Source organism: Anolis sagrei, chromosome 5, assembly GCF_037176765.1.
Source record: "Anolis sagrei isolate rAnoSag1 chromosome 5, rAnoSag1.mat, whole genome shotgun sequence".
In the NCBI taxonomy this organism is placed as follows: domain Eukaryota; kingdom Metazoa; phylum Chordata; class Lepidosauria; order Squamata; family Dactyloidae; genus Anolis; species Anolis sagrei.
Window position 1 is genome coordinate 200,284,884 of NC_090025.1, and position 16,653 is coordinate 200,301,536.

At 58.9% G+C, this 16,653-nt stretch overlaps 2 protein-coding genes across 2 annotated transcripts in view; one reads left to right on the top strand and one right to left on the bottom strand.

Annotated features, from left to right (window-relative positions):
* Nucleotides 1–16,653, bottom strand: part of SND1 (staphylococcal nuclease and tudor domain containing 1) — a 245,016-nt gene that overhangs the window by 49,986 nt on the left and 178,377 nt on the right. The window lies entirely within an intron of this gene.
* LRRC4 (leucine rich repeat containing 4) lies at nt 302–9,375 on the top strand. Its single transcript, XM_067468358.1, is given in 10 exon segments — nt 302–317; nt 5,850–6,179; nt 6,892–7,607; nt 7,609–7,647; nt 7,649–7,774; nt 7,776–7,988; nt 7,990–8,091; nt 8,093–8,740; nt 8,775–8,864; nt 8,866–9,375. Coding segments are annotated over 10 exon segments (2,409 nt in total). The 3' UTR covers nt 8,995–9,375.

The following is a 16,653-nucleotide window of genomic DNA, read 5'->3' on the forward strand; positions in this document are numbered from 1 at the left end:
CTCAAAGCCAACCTTAAAAACTCCAGCATAGACACCAAGAACTGGGAAGCCCTGGTCTGTGAGTGCTCCAGCTGGAGGTCAGCTGTGACCAGCAGTGCTGCAGAATTTGAAGAGGAATTAATGGAGGGTGAAAGGGAGAAGCGTGCCAAGAGGAAGGTGCGTCAAGCCAACCCCGACCGAGACCGCCTTCCACCTGGAAACCAATGCCCTCCTCACTGCGGAAGAAGATGCAGAGCAAGAATAGGGCTCCACAGCCACATACGGACCCACAAGAATATTAAAAGACAATAATCCTTGGAAAATGAGGGATCGCCTAAGTAAGTGTGTGTGTGTGTGTGCATATATCCCAGAATCCTAGAATCCTTGAGTTGGGCCATCATCCCGTCCAACCCCATTTTGCCAAGAAGCAAGACAATCGCCTTCAAAGCCCCCCTGACAGATGGCCATCCGGCCTCTGCTTCAAAGCTTCCATAGAAGGAAGGCACCTCCACCACATTCGTCTGAAACCAGGTTGGAAAGAGTGTGTGGTCCACGAGGTGACAAAGGAGTTAAGGAAGAAAGACTGGGAGCAGGAGGGCGGAAGCTTCCCTAGAGGAGCGCCGCATCCGCGTTTGCACTGGTGGAAAGGTCGAGCGTGAATGCAATGGGGTCCCTGCCACTGAAGGGTCTCTGCAACGCCAGGGAAAACAAGGCACACCTGGCATTGCCCCCTGACCCCTTGGACCCCCCTCAGCAGGGGCCGGAGTCCTCCAGGCAGGCCCTTCTCACAGGCCTCAGACCTGGTTGTGGGCAAAACCAGGCTGGATGAGACTCAAAGTTTCCAAGAGTGACCTCGGAAGGTGCCACCATTACAAGTTAGCGGGATTACCTGGCTCAATAACAGGTCAATGGTCCTAAAGCAAATCTAGGCCCTCCCTCCCCCCTCCCTCCAGGTGTTTTGGACTTCAACACCTACCGGTTGTTAGGAATGGTGGGAGCTGAAGTCCAAAACACCTGGAGAAGGGCTGAGGTTGGCCCACACCTGGCCTAAAGGAACAGGTGAAGAGCCAATGGAGGCCACCTGGGGGGGGGGGGGGGCAAAGGAGGCACATCTCCAGGGTGGGAAGGGGCTGGGAGGAGGGTCCTCAGAGGGGGGCACGTACCATGAGAGAGGCTGGTGCCCAGGTGGGTCCGTGGGGGGAGGAACACAAAGCCAAACTACAAGAGAGGAGATTCCACCTGAACATGCGGAAGAACTTCCTGACTGTGAGAGCCGTTCAGCAGTGGAACTCTCTGCCCCAGAGTGTGGTGGAGGCTCCTTCTTTGGAAGCTTTTAAGCAGAGGCTGGATGGTCATCTGTCAGGGGTGATTTGAATGCAATATTCCTGCTTCTCGGCAGAATGGGGTTGGACTGGATGGCCCATGAGGTCTCTTCCAACTCTAGGATTCTATTATTATTAATCATTATTATTATTATTATTAAGCAGAGGCTGGATGGCCATCTGTCAGGGATGCTTTGAATGCAATATTCCTGCTTCTTGGCAGAATGGGGTGGGACTGGATGATGGCCCACCAGGTCTCTTCCAACTCTATGATTATTATTATTATTATTATTATTATTATTATTATTATTATTAAGTAGAGGCTGGATGGCCATCTGTTGGGGGTGATTTGAATGCAACATTCCTGCTTCTTGGCAGAATGGGGTTGGACTGGATGGCCCATGAGGTCTCTTCCAACTCTAGGAGTCTAGGATTTTATGATTCCAGGCCAAGAACCAAGAGGCACCTGCTGAGCCCCTCCTCCCAAGACCCCCCTCCTTCCAAGGGTCAGTGGGGGGGGGGGTGCTGGGAGTAGGAATGCTATTGGGTACCACCCCCCTCCCCAATGGTTCCAGACCAAGAAGGGTGCCAAAGCCCCAGGGCAGGGAAAGAGGCTGGAAGGGTCTCCAGGAGGACCCCCCCCCCCAGTTACTCCTCCTCCAGCTGTGCTGCCAGGGCAGAAGGAGAGGCGGAAAGAGAAGGGAAGAGAAGAAGAGAGGGCGGGAGAGGGGCCCTTCTGTGGGGGCCACACTGACACCCATTAGCAGCCAATAGTGAAAGGACCAAGGCAGAGACATCTCCAGCTCATCCCCTGTTTGGGCATCAGCCAGCACGTCAACGACTTAAATCCAGACATAGTTTTCTAAGATCTACAGAGACACTCGCAGGAACACCCCAGCAAGCGAGAGTCCAAAAGTGGCAGGGGGTAGCAGCCAATAGTGAAAGGACCAAGGCAGAGACATCTCCAGCTCATCCCTTGTTAAATCTAGACATAGTTTTCTAAGACCTACAGAGACACTCGCTGGAACACCTCAGCAAGCAAGAGTCCAAAAGTGGCAGGCTCAAACTCAGAATGATACCAGATTAGAGATTCCCTCCTGGGCACAGACTGCGCTCTGAACAGACTGCGCTCTGGCACCATGAGATGCAGAGCCAACCTCAAGAAAAGGGGGCCACCAAGTGGAGTCCACGACATGCGAGTGCGGAGAAGAGCAAACCACTGACCACCTGCTGCAATGCAACCTGAGCCCTGCCACATGATGCACAAGGGAGGACCTTCTTGCAACTCCAAGGGGCCAGATACTAGTCAAAGGGCATTTAACCAACTACCAAGTTTGCAAAATTTGTGTTTTATAAAATCTGTTTGTTTGTTTTGTTCTGTTAGAAATGTAATACAATCTTCTGGTTGCAAATGACACGATAAATAAATAAATAAATATTGACACCCATTGCAGCCCAGGCATGGGTTTGGCTCCAAAGAAGACCCTTCCCCTGCCGTTCCTCAAATGCCTTTGGAGGAGTGAGGAGTGCCAGGCGGGCATCGCAGGGGGGGGGGGGGCTTCCACGCCTAGTGGTGCCCCCCTGCCCACTCCATCCTGCCCGGGCTCGCTTGGTGCCAGGGTGGCCCTCATGCCCGGAAGAGGAGGGGGAGGGGCCCCTCTGGATGGGTGGAGTGGGCAGGGGGGCACTACTAGGGTCAGGCTCCGTCCACAGGAGCCAGGCACCGCCTGCCTCTCCCGCTGAGCCCCCCAAGCCACACAAGAGCCCACCACAGGCTACCAAAGAGGGCAAGGGACAGGCCTGGGCCAACTTGGGCCCCCCTCCCTCCTTCCCCCCTCCCTCCAGGTGTTTTTGGACTCCCACTCCTACAATTCCTAACAGCTTACCAACTATTAGGAATGGTGGGAGTGGAAGTCCAAAACACCTGGAGGGAAGGAAGGAAGGAGGGAGGGAGGGAGGGGGCCCCAGCATGATGGGGTCCTGGAAGAGGAAGGGGCCCCAGGGCCAGGCGGCCAGGCAGGGAGGGACCACCAAAGCCACCCCAGCACATGGCTATCCAGCAGCCACTTGGAAAACCCCAGGGAAGGAAGGAAGGAAGGGAGGGAAGGAAGGAAGGAAGGAAAGAAGTAAGGAAGGAAGGAAGGGAAGGAAGGATAGCTGGAAGGAAGGAAAGAAGGAAGGAAGGAAGGAAGGAAAGGAAGGGAAAGAAGGAAAGGAAGGGAAGGAAGGAAGGAAGGAAGAAAGGAAGGAAGGAAAGAAGGAAAGAAGGAAAGAAGGAAAGAAGGAAAGAAGGAAGGAAAGAAGGAAAGAAGGAAAGAAGGAAAGAAGGAAGGAAGGAAGGAAGGAAGGAAAGAAGGAAGGAAGGAAAGAAGGAAAGAAGGACGGGAAGGGAAGGGAAGGGAAGGGAAGGGAAGGGAAGGGAAAGGAAGGAAGGAAGGAAGGAAGGAAGGAAGGAAGGAAGGAAGGGAAGGATGGAAGGAAGGAAGGAAGGAAGGAAGGAAGGAAGGAAGGAAGGAAAGAAGGAAGGAAGGAAAGGAAGGAAGGAAGGAAAGAAGAAAAGAAAATAAAGGAAGGAAGGAAGGAAAGAAAAGGAAAGAAAAGGAAAGAAGGAAAGAAGGAAAGAAGGAAGGGGAGGGGAGGGGAGGGGAGGGGAGGGGAGGGGAGGGGAGGGGAGGGGAGGGGAGGGGAGGGGAGGGAAGGATGGAAGGAAGGAAGAAAGAAAAGAAGGAAGGGAAGGGAAGGGAAGGGAAGGAAGGAAGGAGAGCCCAGGAGAGTGTCCAAAGAGCTCTTGAGCCTCTCAAGGCCCACCGGAGCCCACCACAAGCTTGACCCTACTGGGAATGAGGGCACAGGATCCTGGAGGAGGAAGAGGATCCTCGAGGAGCCCAGGGCCAGGTGGCCAGGCAAGGAGGGACCACCAAAGCCACCCCAGCAGATGGCCCTCCAGCCGCCACTTGGAAAGGAGAGCCCAGAGGAGTGTCCAAAGAGCTCTTGAGCCTCTCAAACCCTGGCAGAGCCCACCACAAGCTTGGCTCTGCTGGCAAAGAGGGATCGTGGAGGAGGAGGAAGGGGCTGAGTCAAGGAGAGACCACCCAAGCCACCCCAGCAGATGGCCCTCCAGCTGTGGCTTGGAAACCTCCAGGGAGGGAAGGAACGCCCAGGGGACAGGAAGTTCAGTTCCTCCAGGTGTTGAGGCGGGACCCCCTTTCCTGCCCTGGGGGTCCCTGGAGCAGGAGGCGCAGCAGCATCCTTGGAGGAGGGGGTCCCTCCCCCCCCCCCCCCCCTCCCTCGAGGCTTCCCCTCTCTCTCTCTCTCTCTCTCCCTCCCTCCCCCGCAAGCCAGACTCGGGAATAACACACCCGCTCCTTCTAGACTTGGGTCGGGGGTCTCGACATGTCAGCCCCCTCCCCCGCAAGGGGCTTTGGAGAAGAAGCAGGGGGAGCAGCAGCATCCTTGGAGGGGGGGGGTCCCTCCCTCCCTCCCTCGGGCCTTCCTCTCTCTCTCTCTCCCTCTCTCTCTCGCAAGCCAGAGCCGGGAATAACACAAGGGCTCCTTCTAAACTTGGGTCGGGGGTCTCGGCATGTGTCAGCCCCCTCCAAAGCAAGAGGCGGGGCGAGCAGACCCTGTCCCCGCCGGGAGAGAAACCCCCGGGACCCTCCCTCTCTCTCTCTCTCTCTCTCTCACACACACAAGCCAGACCCGGGAACAGCACACCGGCCCCTTCTAGACTTGGGTCGGGGGTCTCGGCATGTGTCAGCCCCCTCCCCCGCAAGAGGCGGGGCGGGCAGACCCTCCCCCCGCCCGGAGAGAGAGAGACCCGCGGGACCCTCCCTCTCTCTCTCTCCGTCTCTCGCAAGCCAGACCCGGGAATTACACAACGGCTCCTTCTAAACTTGGGTCGGGGGTCTCGGCATGTGTCAGCCCCCTCCAAAGCAAGAGGCGGGGTGGGCAGACCCTCCCCCCGCCCGGAGAGAGAGAGACCCCCGGGACCCTCCCTCTCTCTCTCTCCCTCTCTCGCAAGCCAGACCCAGGAATGATTCCTTCTGGACTTGAGTCGGGGGTCTCGGCATGTATCAGCCCCCTCCAAAGCAAGAGGCGGGGCGGGCAGACCCTGACCCCGCCGGGAGAGAGACCCCCGGGACCCTCCCTCTCTCTCTCTCTCTCTCTCGCAAGCCAGACCCGGGAATAACACAACGGCTCCTTCTAAACTTGAGTCGGGGGTCTCGGCATGTGTCAGCCCCCTCCAAAGCAAGAGGCGGGGCGGGCAGACCCTATCCCCACCCGGAGAGAGACCCACGGGACCCTCCCTCTCTCTCTCTCTATCTCTCGTAAGCCAGACCCGGGAATAAGTCCTTCCGGACTTGGGTCGGGGGTCTCGGCATGTGTCAGCTCCCTCCAAAGCAAGAGGCGGAGCGGGCAGACCCTCCCCCCGTCTGGAGAGAGACCCTCCCTCGCCTTTCCTTTCCCTCCGCGTGGAGCCCCCTCCCTTCTGCCAAGAGCCGAGTAAGGGGCTTGGGAGGGGGCGCCGGTGCCCTCCCTCCTTGGCAGCCTCCTCCTCCTCCTCCTCCTCGGCGTGGAAGGGGAGGGGGCAGGATGACGCTTGTGCTCCGCTCCCGCCCGGGAAGAAAGAGGAGGGGGAGGAGGAGGAGGAGGAAGAGGAGAGGGAGGGGGGAAGGAGCCGATGCGTCAGCAGCAGCAGCGGCAGCGGCACCGGCGGCGGCGGCGGCGGCGGCACCGGGCTGGGCAGCAGAGAAGCGCCCCCCGCCTCTTCCTCTTCCTCCTCTGCCCTTCCTCTGCTCTTCCTCTTCCTCTTCCTCTCCTCCGGCGGCGGCGGCGGCGGCGGGGGGGCTCCGTTCCGAGTGAAGGACAAAAGGATGCGCGAGGAGCCGGGGCCGGTGCAGACTGCGCCAGCCCCGGGAAACAGCATTAGAACCGGAGGGAGGACGACGACCACCACCACGACTAGGACGAGAAGGAGGGGCAACACCGGGAGGACGACGCACGCCAGCAGAGCGGGAAGCAGCACGACGACGAGGACGAGGAGGAGGGGGGGAGAGGGGGGGAGCCCCATCCGGGGGAAGAGGGTCCCGGGCCGGAGCCGCCCCCCCGCCCCCGCTCTCACCCTCCCCGCCGCAGTCTCCGCCCGCTGAAGCAACGAGGAAGGAGCCCCCCCCCCCCGCTCCGCCGCCGCCGCAGAGCCTCCTCCTCCCCCCCCCCGGAGTAGAAGAGCAGGGGGGGGGAGGGAGGGACATGGATGCCCGCCGCTGCCGCCCCCGCCTCGGCCCCCCCGCCCCCCGAAGAGGAGCTAAGCCCCGCCTCCCCCGCCTGACGGCCCCCCTCCCTCTCCTTAAGACCCCCCCCGCCTCGTCCTCCTCCCCCGCCTGGAAGAAGGAGAAGAAGGAAAAGGAGAGGAGAGGAAGAGGAGGGGGCGCCCCCCCCCCCCCGCCACCCCGCTGGCCCGGATGGGGAGAGGCCCGCCGCCGCCGCCGGGCTGAGGCCGAAGAGGACCCCCGCCCCTCCCTCCCTCCTCTTCCTCCTCCGCCCCCTCCCCCCGCGATGATGGGTCGCGATGGACGCGGTCGGCCATGAGCGCCCCCGGGCCGCCCCCTCCCCGCAAGGACCCCTCCGGCCGGGGCCTGGGCCTGGCCGTGTGCCTGGGGCTGGTGCTGGTGCTGGTGCTGGCGTGGGGCCCGGGCCGGGCCTGGGCGGGGGGGCTCTGCCCCTTCTTCCTCGTCGTCCTCGTCGTCCTCGTCTGGACACAGCTGCCCCTCGGCCTGCTCGTGCAGCCCCCAGCTGAGCAAGGTGGTCTGCACGCGGCGCGGGCTGGGCGAGGTGCCGGCGGGCATTCCCCCGGGGACGCGGTTCCTGAACCTGATGGAGAACCAGATCCGGCGGGTGCAGGCGGACACCTTCCGGCACCTGCGGCACCTGGAGGTCCTGCAGCTGGGCCGCAACGCCATCCGGCAGATCGAGGTGGGCGCCTTCAACGGGCTGGCCAGCCTCAACACCCTGGAGCTCTTCGACAACTGGCTGACCGTGGTGCCCAGCGGGGCCTTCGAGTACCTGTCCAAGCTGCGCGAGCTCTGGCTGCGCAACAACCCCATCGAGAGCATCTCCTCCTACGCCTTCAACCGCGTGCCCTCCCTCATGCGCCTCGACCTGGGCGAGCTCAAGCGCCTCAAGTACGTCTCCGAGGGGGCCTTCGAGGGCCTGCACAACCTCAAGTACCTGAACCTGGGCATGTGCGGCCTGCGCGAGGTGCCCAACCTGGCCCCGCTGGTGGGGCTGGAGGAGCTGGAGCTCTCGGGGCAACCACTTCCCGGCCCTGCGCCCGGGGGCCTTCCGGGGGCCTGCGCTCCCTGCGCAAGCTCTGGCTGATGAGCTGCCAGGTGGGCCTGGTGGAGCGGGACGCCTTCGAGGGCCTGGCCGCCCTGGTGGAGCTCAACCTGGCCCACAACAACCTCAGCGCCCTGCCCCCACGACCTCTTCGCCCCGCTGCGCTACCTGGTGGAGCTCCACCTGCACCACAACCCCTGGAGCTGCGACTGCGACGTGCTCTGGCTGGCCTGGTGGCTGCGCGAGTCCATCCCCACCAACTCCACCTGCTGCGGCCGCTGCCACGCCCCCGCCCACCTGCGCGGCCGCTTCCTGCTGGAGGTGGACCAGGCCGCCTTCCGCTGCGCCGCCCCCCGTCATCATGGACGCCCCGCGCGACCTCAACGTCTCCGAGGGCCGGCCGGCCGAGCTGCGCTGCCGCACCCCCGCCATGTCCGCCGTGCGCTGGCTCCTGCCCCGACGGCTCCGTGCTCAGCCACGCCTCGGCCCACCCGCGCCTGCAGGTGCTCAACGACGGCACCCTCAACTTCTCGCGGGTGCTGCTGAGCGACACGGGCCTCTACACCTGCATGGTGGCCAACGTGGCCGGCCGCTCCAACGCCTCGGCCTACCTCAACGCCAGCGCCGCCGAGCTCCTCAACACCTCCAACTACAGCTTCTTCACCACCGTCACCGTGGAGACCACCGAGAGCGCCCCCGAGACCCTCTTCCCCAAGTTCTCCAAGCCCGTGCCCACCGCCTCCGCCTCCTCCGCCGGGTACCAGCCGGCCTACACCACCACCACCACCGTCCTGGTCCAGGCCACCCGCCCGGGGCCCCGGCAGCAGGAGCCCGGCGGTCCGGCCCCGGGCCCCGAGGGCGGCAACAGCAACAGCAACGGCAACGACAAGATGCAGACCAGCCTGGACGAGGTGATGAAAACCACCAAGATCATCATTGGCTGCTTTGTGGCCGTGACGCTGCTGGCGGCGGCCATGTTGATCGTCTTCTACAAGCTGCGCAAGCGGCACCAGCAGCGCAGCACCGTGGCCGCCGCCCGGACCGTGGAGATCATCCAGGTGGACGAGGACATTGCCGCCCCGGCCTCGGCCTCCACGGGCTCGGCGGGGATGTCCGTCCGCCTCGGGCCCCTCCAAGCCGGCGCCGTCGTCGTCGGGCGGATCAGGTGAGGGGGCAGTTGTACTGCCGGCTGCTATCCATGACCACCTTAACTACAACACTTACAAACCCCCCCCACGGGGCCCACTGGACAGAAAACTGCCTGGGGAACTCCCTGCACCCCACAGTCACGACTATTGCCGAGCCGTACATAATCCAGACCCACCCCAAGGAGAAAGTGCAGGAGACGCAGATCTGAGGAACAGGGGTCCCTTAGTCCGGCAAACTCTAGGCTCCCTGCCACGGGATGCACAAGACCCCGCACACGCACGGCGGTGGCGGCGGCAGGGGTGGCCTCCAATTTTGTACAGAGAGGCTGTGGGGAGGGGGCCTCTGGGGGGAGGTGGGGGGGACGGGGTGGCGACGGGAGACGGAGATGGCGGCGACACAGGCCTGGGGGGGTTTCTCCTTGTACATGCTTATCTATTAAGTCCTTGGGCCGAGGTCAGAGGAGCAGAGGATGTGACGAGAGACAGGCAGACAGAGAGAGAGGGGGGGGGAGAGGCAGGACACCCTGTCTTTGGACGGTGCAAGTTCTATTTAAAAGGAGGCAGCAAATAACTTCCCTTACCCCCCCCCCCCCCAAAAAAGCAGAATGCCCCCCCCCCCAACCACACAAATAGAGAGAAATGGCCACAGCGGCCTGGGAAGGAGAAGGGCCGAGGGGAGAAGGGACAGCGAGCCAGAAATCCCCAAAGAGAGGGGGAGTGAGTTTTTTTTTTTGGGGGGGGGGGGGTCTGTCCTTTTTAGAAGACGTTACTTAGAATGCAGCAAAAACAAACCCGTTTCTATAGAGACACTCTTTTCGTAAAGACCCCCCCCCCACTCCCCGGGAAAAGCAAAAGTCTCCATGTTTGCAGCTATTTACAGAAAAAGGGGGGAGGAAGGAAGGAAGGAAAGAGTATGGGGGGGGGGGGTTGTCGTCCTGTGCCAAAAGGTGACCAATGCAATAAAAGAGGTCTTGTTCCCCCCTCCCTCCCTCCCCTCCCTTCTCTCCCCCTCCCCTTCTTTTTTTTGTAAGCAAAAAGACAATTAACGCAAAGGGAATGAAGCATCTCATCAAACAGCAAAAAATCTTCAACCAGCAGAGGCCTGCCTGCCTGCCTGCCCCCCCCCCCCACCCCACAAACCCCTCCCTTTGTGCTGGTGGCAGGATGTGGGGGGGAGAGGGGGGGTCTGTGGGTGTCAATTGGGGGTTGGAGGGGGGCTCCGTCCAGTGACCCCCCCACCCCATCAGTGTGCTCCCCCAAAAGAGATAAGAGAGGAGGGATTGGGGGAAGAGTTTTGGGGGGGGGGGGCAGCCCGACACGGCTTCCTCTGCTGCTGGCCGGCCCTCCTGCCCAATGCAGCACATTCCTGCGGTTGCCTTGCTTTGCATTGCATTGCACTGCTGGCTGGAGGGTGGGCAGGGGGGCCGAGGTGCAGAGCCGCCGGGGAGGGGAGGGGGGAGGAGAGGGAGGGAGGGGAACCCCCTCCCCATCCCCCAACTTAGGGCTGAATTGGGGGGGGGGGGCAATCCGGCGGTGGGCAATCTGACCTATGATTGTAGAACCCTGAACCAAGTGTGTGCTTCTTGTTCATTTTTTTGGGGTGGGGGGAGGATGGCGGAGGGGTCTCCCTATTCCGCTCTCTTCCTCCCCCCTGCTCTTCCTGGGGGGGGGGGCAAAGGGGGAGGGAGGGGGCTGCTCGGCCAGGGCACGGCAGAGGGGAGCGGGGGGGGGGGGGGTGATTGCTGCCCCAGGAGCCCCTCATTCCCCTCCCCTCCTCCCCCTCTTTGTGACTTTGGTTCGGGGGGGCCCCCCTCTCATGGGCTCAAAGTGGTTGCAATCAAAAAAATAAGATGGGGGGGAGGACTGTTTGGGGGGCGAAGACGACAACAAACAATCCAAAAGCCAGAATAATCTGACTGTAACTCTGAGACAACTGTATTTTTGTATTTTAATAAATATTGTTAAATTTTTTCATAATGCCGTGTGTCCCCCCGGGTGAGTGAGTGACACTCAATGCCATGACTTTGCTGGGGGGGGGGGGGGAGAAGGGAAGGGGAGGTCTGTGTGTATTTGTGTGTTTGTGTGTGCAATGGAGCCAACCTCCTCAATGGTTTGGGAGCCAGGAGAAGGCCTGAGAATTTGGGGTTGCGTGGGTGGGGGGGGGGGATTAGTGCCAGGGAGGGGGGGCACCTCGCAAGGCTTTCTGAATGTCAAGGAGCCTTTTCTGGAACCAAATAAAATCACATCAAGCGCCAGAAGACCCAGCGCCACCTCAAGCTTTAGGAGAGGGGTTCCTTGGGGGGGGGGGGCAGGACCTCCAACTCAAGGGACCCCTTCCTTGGTCTCTCCCTGCGCAAAGGGGGCTGGATGGGCAGAGGCGGCCCTAGGTAATTTTCAACAGTAAGCAAACAGGATTTTGCCCCCCCCCCCCCAACCAATATATATATTCTGTTCGTCATGGGAGTTCTGTGTGCCCTATTTGGTTCAATTCCCTCATTGGTGGAGTTCAGAATGCTCTCTGATTGTAGGTGAACTATAAACCCCAGCAACTACAACCAGAGGCAGCCCTAGGTAATTTTCAACTGTAAGCAAACAATATTTTGGTGCCCCTCCCCCCAACCAATATATATTTTCTGTTCGTCGAGGGAGTTCTGTGTGCCCTATTTGGTTCAATTCCATCATTGGTGGAGTTCAGAGTGCTCTTTGATTGTAGGTGAACTATAAACCCCAGCAACTACAACCAGAGGCGGCCCTAGGTAATTTTCAACAGTAAGCAAACAGTATTTTGGTGCCCGCCCCCCCAACCAATAACTGAGATATATTTTCTGTTTGTCGTGGGAGTTCTGTGTGCCCTATTTGGTTCAATTCCATCATTGGTGGAGTTCAGAGTGCTCTTTTGATTGTAGGTTAACTATACATCTCAGTAACTACCACCAGAGGCGGCCCTAGGTAATTTTCAATGGTAAGCAAGCAGTATTTTGGTGCCCCCCCCCCCCAACCAATAACTGAGATATATTTTCTGTTTGTTGTGGGAGTTCTGTGTGCCCTATTTGGTTCAATTCCATCATTGGTGGAGTTCAGAATGCTCTTTGATTGTAGGTGAACTATATATCCCAGTAACTACAACTTGCCTATGTCAAGAGCTATTTTCCCCCCAAGAGCACCCCCTGGGCAACATCAACTGTACCGCGACTGCTTACTTTGCACAATGGTTGAGCCGCCCCTGTGGATGGGGAAGGGGCTGCAGTGTGCCTCGACATGGGGTGGCATCCCCTTGGTGTGTTGGACCTTCTCTGTTGCTGTTTGGGGAAGGGGCTGCGGAGTGCCTCGACATGGGGTGGCATGCCCTGGGTGTGTTGGACCTCTGCTGTTGCCCTTGGGGGGGGGGGGCAGGACCCCAACTCAAGGGACCCCTTCCTTGGCCTCAGAGGGCTGGATGAGGAAGGGGCTGTGGCGTGCCTCAATGATGAGGTGGCATCCCCTTGGTGTGTTGGACCTCTGCTGTTGCCCTTGGGGGGGGGGCAGGACCCCAACTCAAGGGACCCCTTCCTTGGCCTCAGAGGGCTAGATGGGGAAGGGGCTGCAGTGTGCCTCAACGATGGGGCGGCATCCCCTTGGTGTGTGGACCTCTGCTGTTGCTTTTTTGGGGAAGGGGCTACGGGGTGCCTCCACGATTGGGTTGCGCCCCTTTTTGTGTGTTGGACTTTGTGGTTGTTGTCTGGGGGGGGGGGGGTCTGCCGAGGGGGCTGTGGAGCTCCTGGTGCAAAGAGAGGGGGGGAAGCAGTTGCAGTGTGTCCCTCGCAGCCCCCTCCCCTCCTGACCATCAGGCCATAAAGAGGGTAGACTAAGGGTCTCTTTCCCATTTGTGCCCTTCCTTTGGGGTCCCCTTGTCCCCCCCCCCTTTCCTGGACACTGGTGCGACCCTTCTATGATGGCGTTATCACAGGCATGGGCCAACTTGGGCCCTCCCTCCCTCCCTCCAGGTGTTTTGGACTCCAACTCCCACAATTTCCTAACAGCCGGTAGGCTGTTAGGAATTGTGGGAGTTGGAGTCCAAAACACCTGGAGGGAGGGAGGGAGGGCCCAAGTTGGCCCATGCCTGGGTTATCATCATCACCTGTGAGTGACCCATGGGGTCAGCTCCAGCCCCCCGCCCCCGCCTTGGCTTTGCTGGGGGCCCTTAGACCCTTCTCCTTTCCTCCCGGACCCCTCCTCGGCCTTCTCTCCGGAGCAAGGCCTTGGCCTTCCCTCCTGCCTCGATATTGGAAGTAAATAATGCAGCCAGGCGAGGGGAAGGGGGGCTGAGGGGGGGGAGGACAGAACCAGACACACACACACACACACACACACAAGCGAGCCAAGCGCTTTTCCTGTCTTTTCAAAGCTGACTCTGCAGCTGAGAGAAAGTCCTGGACCAGAGAGAAAGAGAGAGAAGGAGAGAGAAGGAGAGAGGGAAAGGGGAAAGGGGGAAAAGTAGTAGGAGGAGAAGAAGAGGAGAAGGAAGAGAAGTAGAAGCAGAAGGAGAAGGAGGAGAAAGAGAAGGAGAAGGAGAGAGGGAAAGGGGAAAGGGGAGAGGGAAAGGGGAAAGGAGAGAGGGAAAGGGGAAAGGGGGAAAAGTAGTAGGAGAAGAGGAGGAGAAGAGGAGAAGGAGAGAGGGAAAGGGGAAAGGAGAGAGGGAAAGGGGGAAAAGTAGTAGGAGGAGAAGAGGAGGAGAAGAGGAGAAGGAAGAGAAGTAGAAGCAGAAGGAGAAGGAGGAGAAAGAGAAGGAGAAGGAGAGAGGGAAAGGGGAAAGGAGAGAGGGAAAGGGGGAAAAGTAGGAGGAGGAGGAGAAGAGGAGAAGGAAGAGAAGCAGAAGGAGAAGGAGGAGAAAGAGAAGGAGAGAGGGAAAGGGGAAAGGAGGCCCACATAGCGCAGCCACCAAAGGGGCAGCCGGGAGGCGGCATGGCCAGGGTCCTGTTGCCCACTCCGCAGGCAGAGAAGAAGGAAGAGGAGAAGGAAGAGAAGGAGGAGAAGTAGAAAGGGAAGGAGAGGAAGTAGGGGAAGGAGAAGAAGAGGGGAAGGAGAAGTAGAAGCAGAAAGAGTTGAAGGAGAGGGAAGAGGAGGAGAGGAGAAGAGAAGCAGAAGGAGAAGGAGAAGGAGGAGAAAGAGAAGGAGAAGGAGAGAGGGAAAGGGAAAAGGAGGCCCACAGAGTGCAGCCACCAAAGGGGCAGCCGGGAGGCTGCATGGCCAGGGTCCTGCTGCCCACTCCTCAGGCAGAGAAGAAGGAGAAGGACAAGGAGAGGAGAAGAAGGAGGAGAAGTAGAAGCAGAAAGAGAAGAAGGAGAGGAAGGAGGAGGAGAAGGAGAGAGGGAAAGGGAAAAGGAGGACCCCAGAGGGCAGCCACCAAAGGGGCGGCCGGGAGGCAGCACGGCCAGGGTCCTGCTGCCCACTCCTCAGGCAGAGAAGAAGGAGAAGGAGAAGGAAGAGAAGGAGAAGGAGAGGAAGTAGAAGGAGGAGGAGGAAAAAGAGGAGAAGGGGAAGGAGGAGAAGGAGAAAGAGGAGTAGGAGAAGGAGAGGGCGGAGGAGGGGAAGGAGAAGGAGAGGAGAAGGAGGAGAAGTAGAAAGAGAAAGAAGAGAAGGAGAGGAAGGAGAAGGAGAGAGGGAAAGGGAAAAGGAGGGCCACAGAGCGCAGCCACCACAGAGCGCAGCCAGGAGGGCAGCATGGCCAGGGTCCTGCTGCCCACTCCTCAGGCAGAGAAGAAGGAGAAGGAGAAGGAAGAGAAGGAGAAGAAGGAGGAGAAGGAGAGGGAGGAGGAGGGGAAGGAGAAGAAGAGGAGAAGGAGGAGAAGTAGAAAGAGAAAGAGGAGAAGGAGGAGAGGAGAGGAGAAGGAGGAGGAGAAGTAGGAGAGGGAGGAGGAGGAGGAGAAGAGGAGAAGGAGAAGGAAGAGAAGGAGGAGAAGTAGAAGGAGAAAGAGGAGAAGGGGAAGGAGGAGAAGTAGAAGGAAGAGGGAGGAGGAGGAGGGGAAGGAGGAGAAGAGGAGAAGGAGGAGAAGTAGAAAGAGAAAGAGGAGAAGGAGGAGAGGAGAAGGAGGAGGAGAAGTAGAAGGAGAGGGAGGAGGAGGAGGAGAAGAGAAGGAAGAGAAGGAGGAGAAGTAGAAGGAGAGGGAGGAGGAGGAGGGGAAGGAGGAGAGGAGAAGGAAGAGAAGGAGGAGAAATAGAAAGAGGAGGAGGAGGAGGAGGAGAGAAGGAGAAGGAAGAGAAGGAGAAGGAAGAGAAGGAGGAGAAGTAGGAGAAGGAGAGGAAGGAGAAGGAGGAGGAGAGGAGAAGGAGAAAGAGAAGGAGAAGTAGAATCGAGAAATAGGAGAAGAAGAGGGAGGAGGAGGAGGAGGAGAAGCAGAAGGGGCAAAGGAAGGCATTCTGAGCTGGAGCCAGGCCTTGTCCACCCTTGGGCTCCAGGAGTGGGACAACAGCCAATGCCTCGGGGTCTGGCCAAAGCCAGCCTGCCCTGGACCCTGCAGTGGTGGGGTCCTTGATGCCCCCCTCCCCTTGCAAGGGTCCCACTGCAGAATCCATCCCCCAAAGAACACACACTGAATGTTGTAGGTTTTTCATGCTATATGGCCATGTTCTAGAAGCATTCTCTCCTGACGTTTCGCCTGCATCTATGGCAAGCATCCTCAGAGGTTGTGAGGTCCTCAGGCCTTTTCCTTTTGCCCCTCAGCCACTTAAGCAGAAAGGGGGTCTGAGGACCTCACAACCTCTGAGGATGCCAGCCATGGATAAATATGTGAGGGGCAGTCATAGGGAGGAGGAGGGAGCAAGCTTCCTTTCTGCTTCCCTGGAGTGAGACTAGGATGCAATGGAGCCATGGCTTCAAACTACAAGAGATTCCACCTGAACATGAGGAAGAACTTCCTGACTGTGAGAGCCGTTCAGCAGTGGAACTCTCTGCCCCGGAGGGAGTGTGGTGGAGGCTCCTTCTTTGGAGGCTTTGAAACAGAGGCTGGGTGGCCATCTGTCAGGGGTGCTTTGAATGTGATATTCTTGCTTCTTGGCAGAATGGGGTTGGACTGGATGATGGCCCAGGAGGTCTATTATTATTATTATTATTATCATCATCATCATCATCATCATCATCATCATCATCATCATCATTATTATTATTATTATTAAGTAGGGACTGGCCATCTGTCAGGGGTGCTTTGAATGCAATATTCCTGCTTCTTGGCAGAATGGGGGTGGACTGGACGATGGCCCAGGAGGTCTCTTCCAACACTTTGATTCTATTATTATTATTATTATTATTATCATCATTATTATTATTAAGTAGGGGCTGGCCATCTGTCAGGGGTGCTTTGAATGCAATTTTCCTGCTTCTTGGCAAAATGGGGTTGGACTGGATGGCCCAGGAGGTTTCTTCCAACTCTAGGATTCTAGGATTCTATGACTCTGAGGATGCTTGCCATAGATGCAGGCAAACGTCAGGAGAGAATGCTTCTGGAACATGGCCATACAGCCTGAAAAACCTACAACAACCCAGTGATTCCAGCCATGAAAGCCTTTGACAATACACACTGAATGCTAGAACCCTAGTTAGAAGTGACCCACAAAGGGGCGGGGGGCAAATGCCATAGGGGTGAGTGGGGGGTCTACAGGGATGGCACGTTTTGGGGGTGTGCAGAGGCGGGGGCCTTCCTACAGCAGGAAGGAAGCCATTCCTTTCCCAGGAATTCCAGGCCGAGCCCCCAAAGGCTCTTCTCCCCAAAGGTCACTGCCTCCACCCTGACCCTTCTGCCCACTTTGGCCTCTGGCTCCTCCACACTGACCCCGCATTCTCCACTATGGGCCACCCCTTGGCCCCTTCTCAACTCCGGAGGGGGGGCATGCCA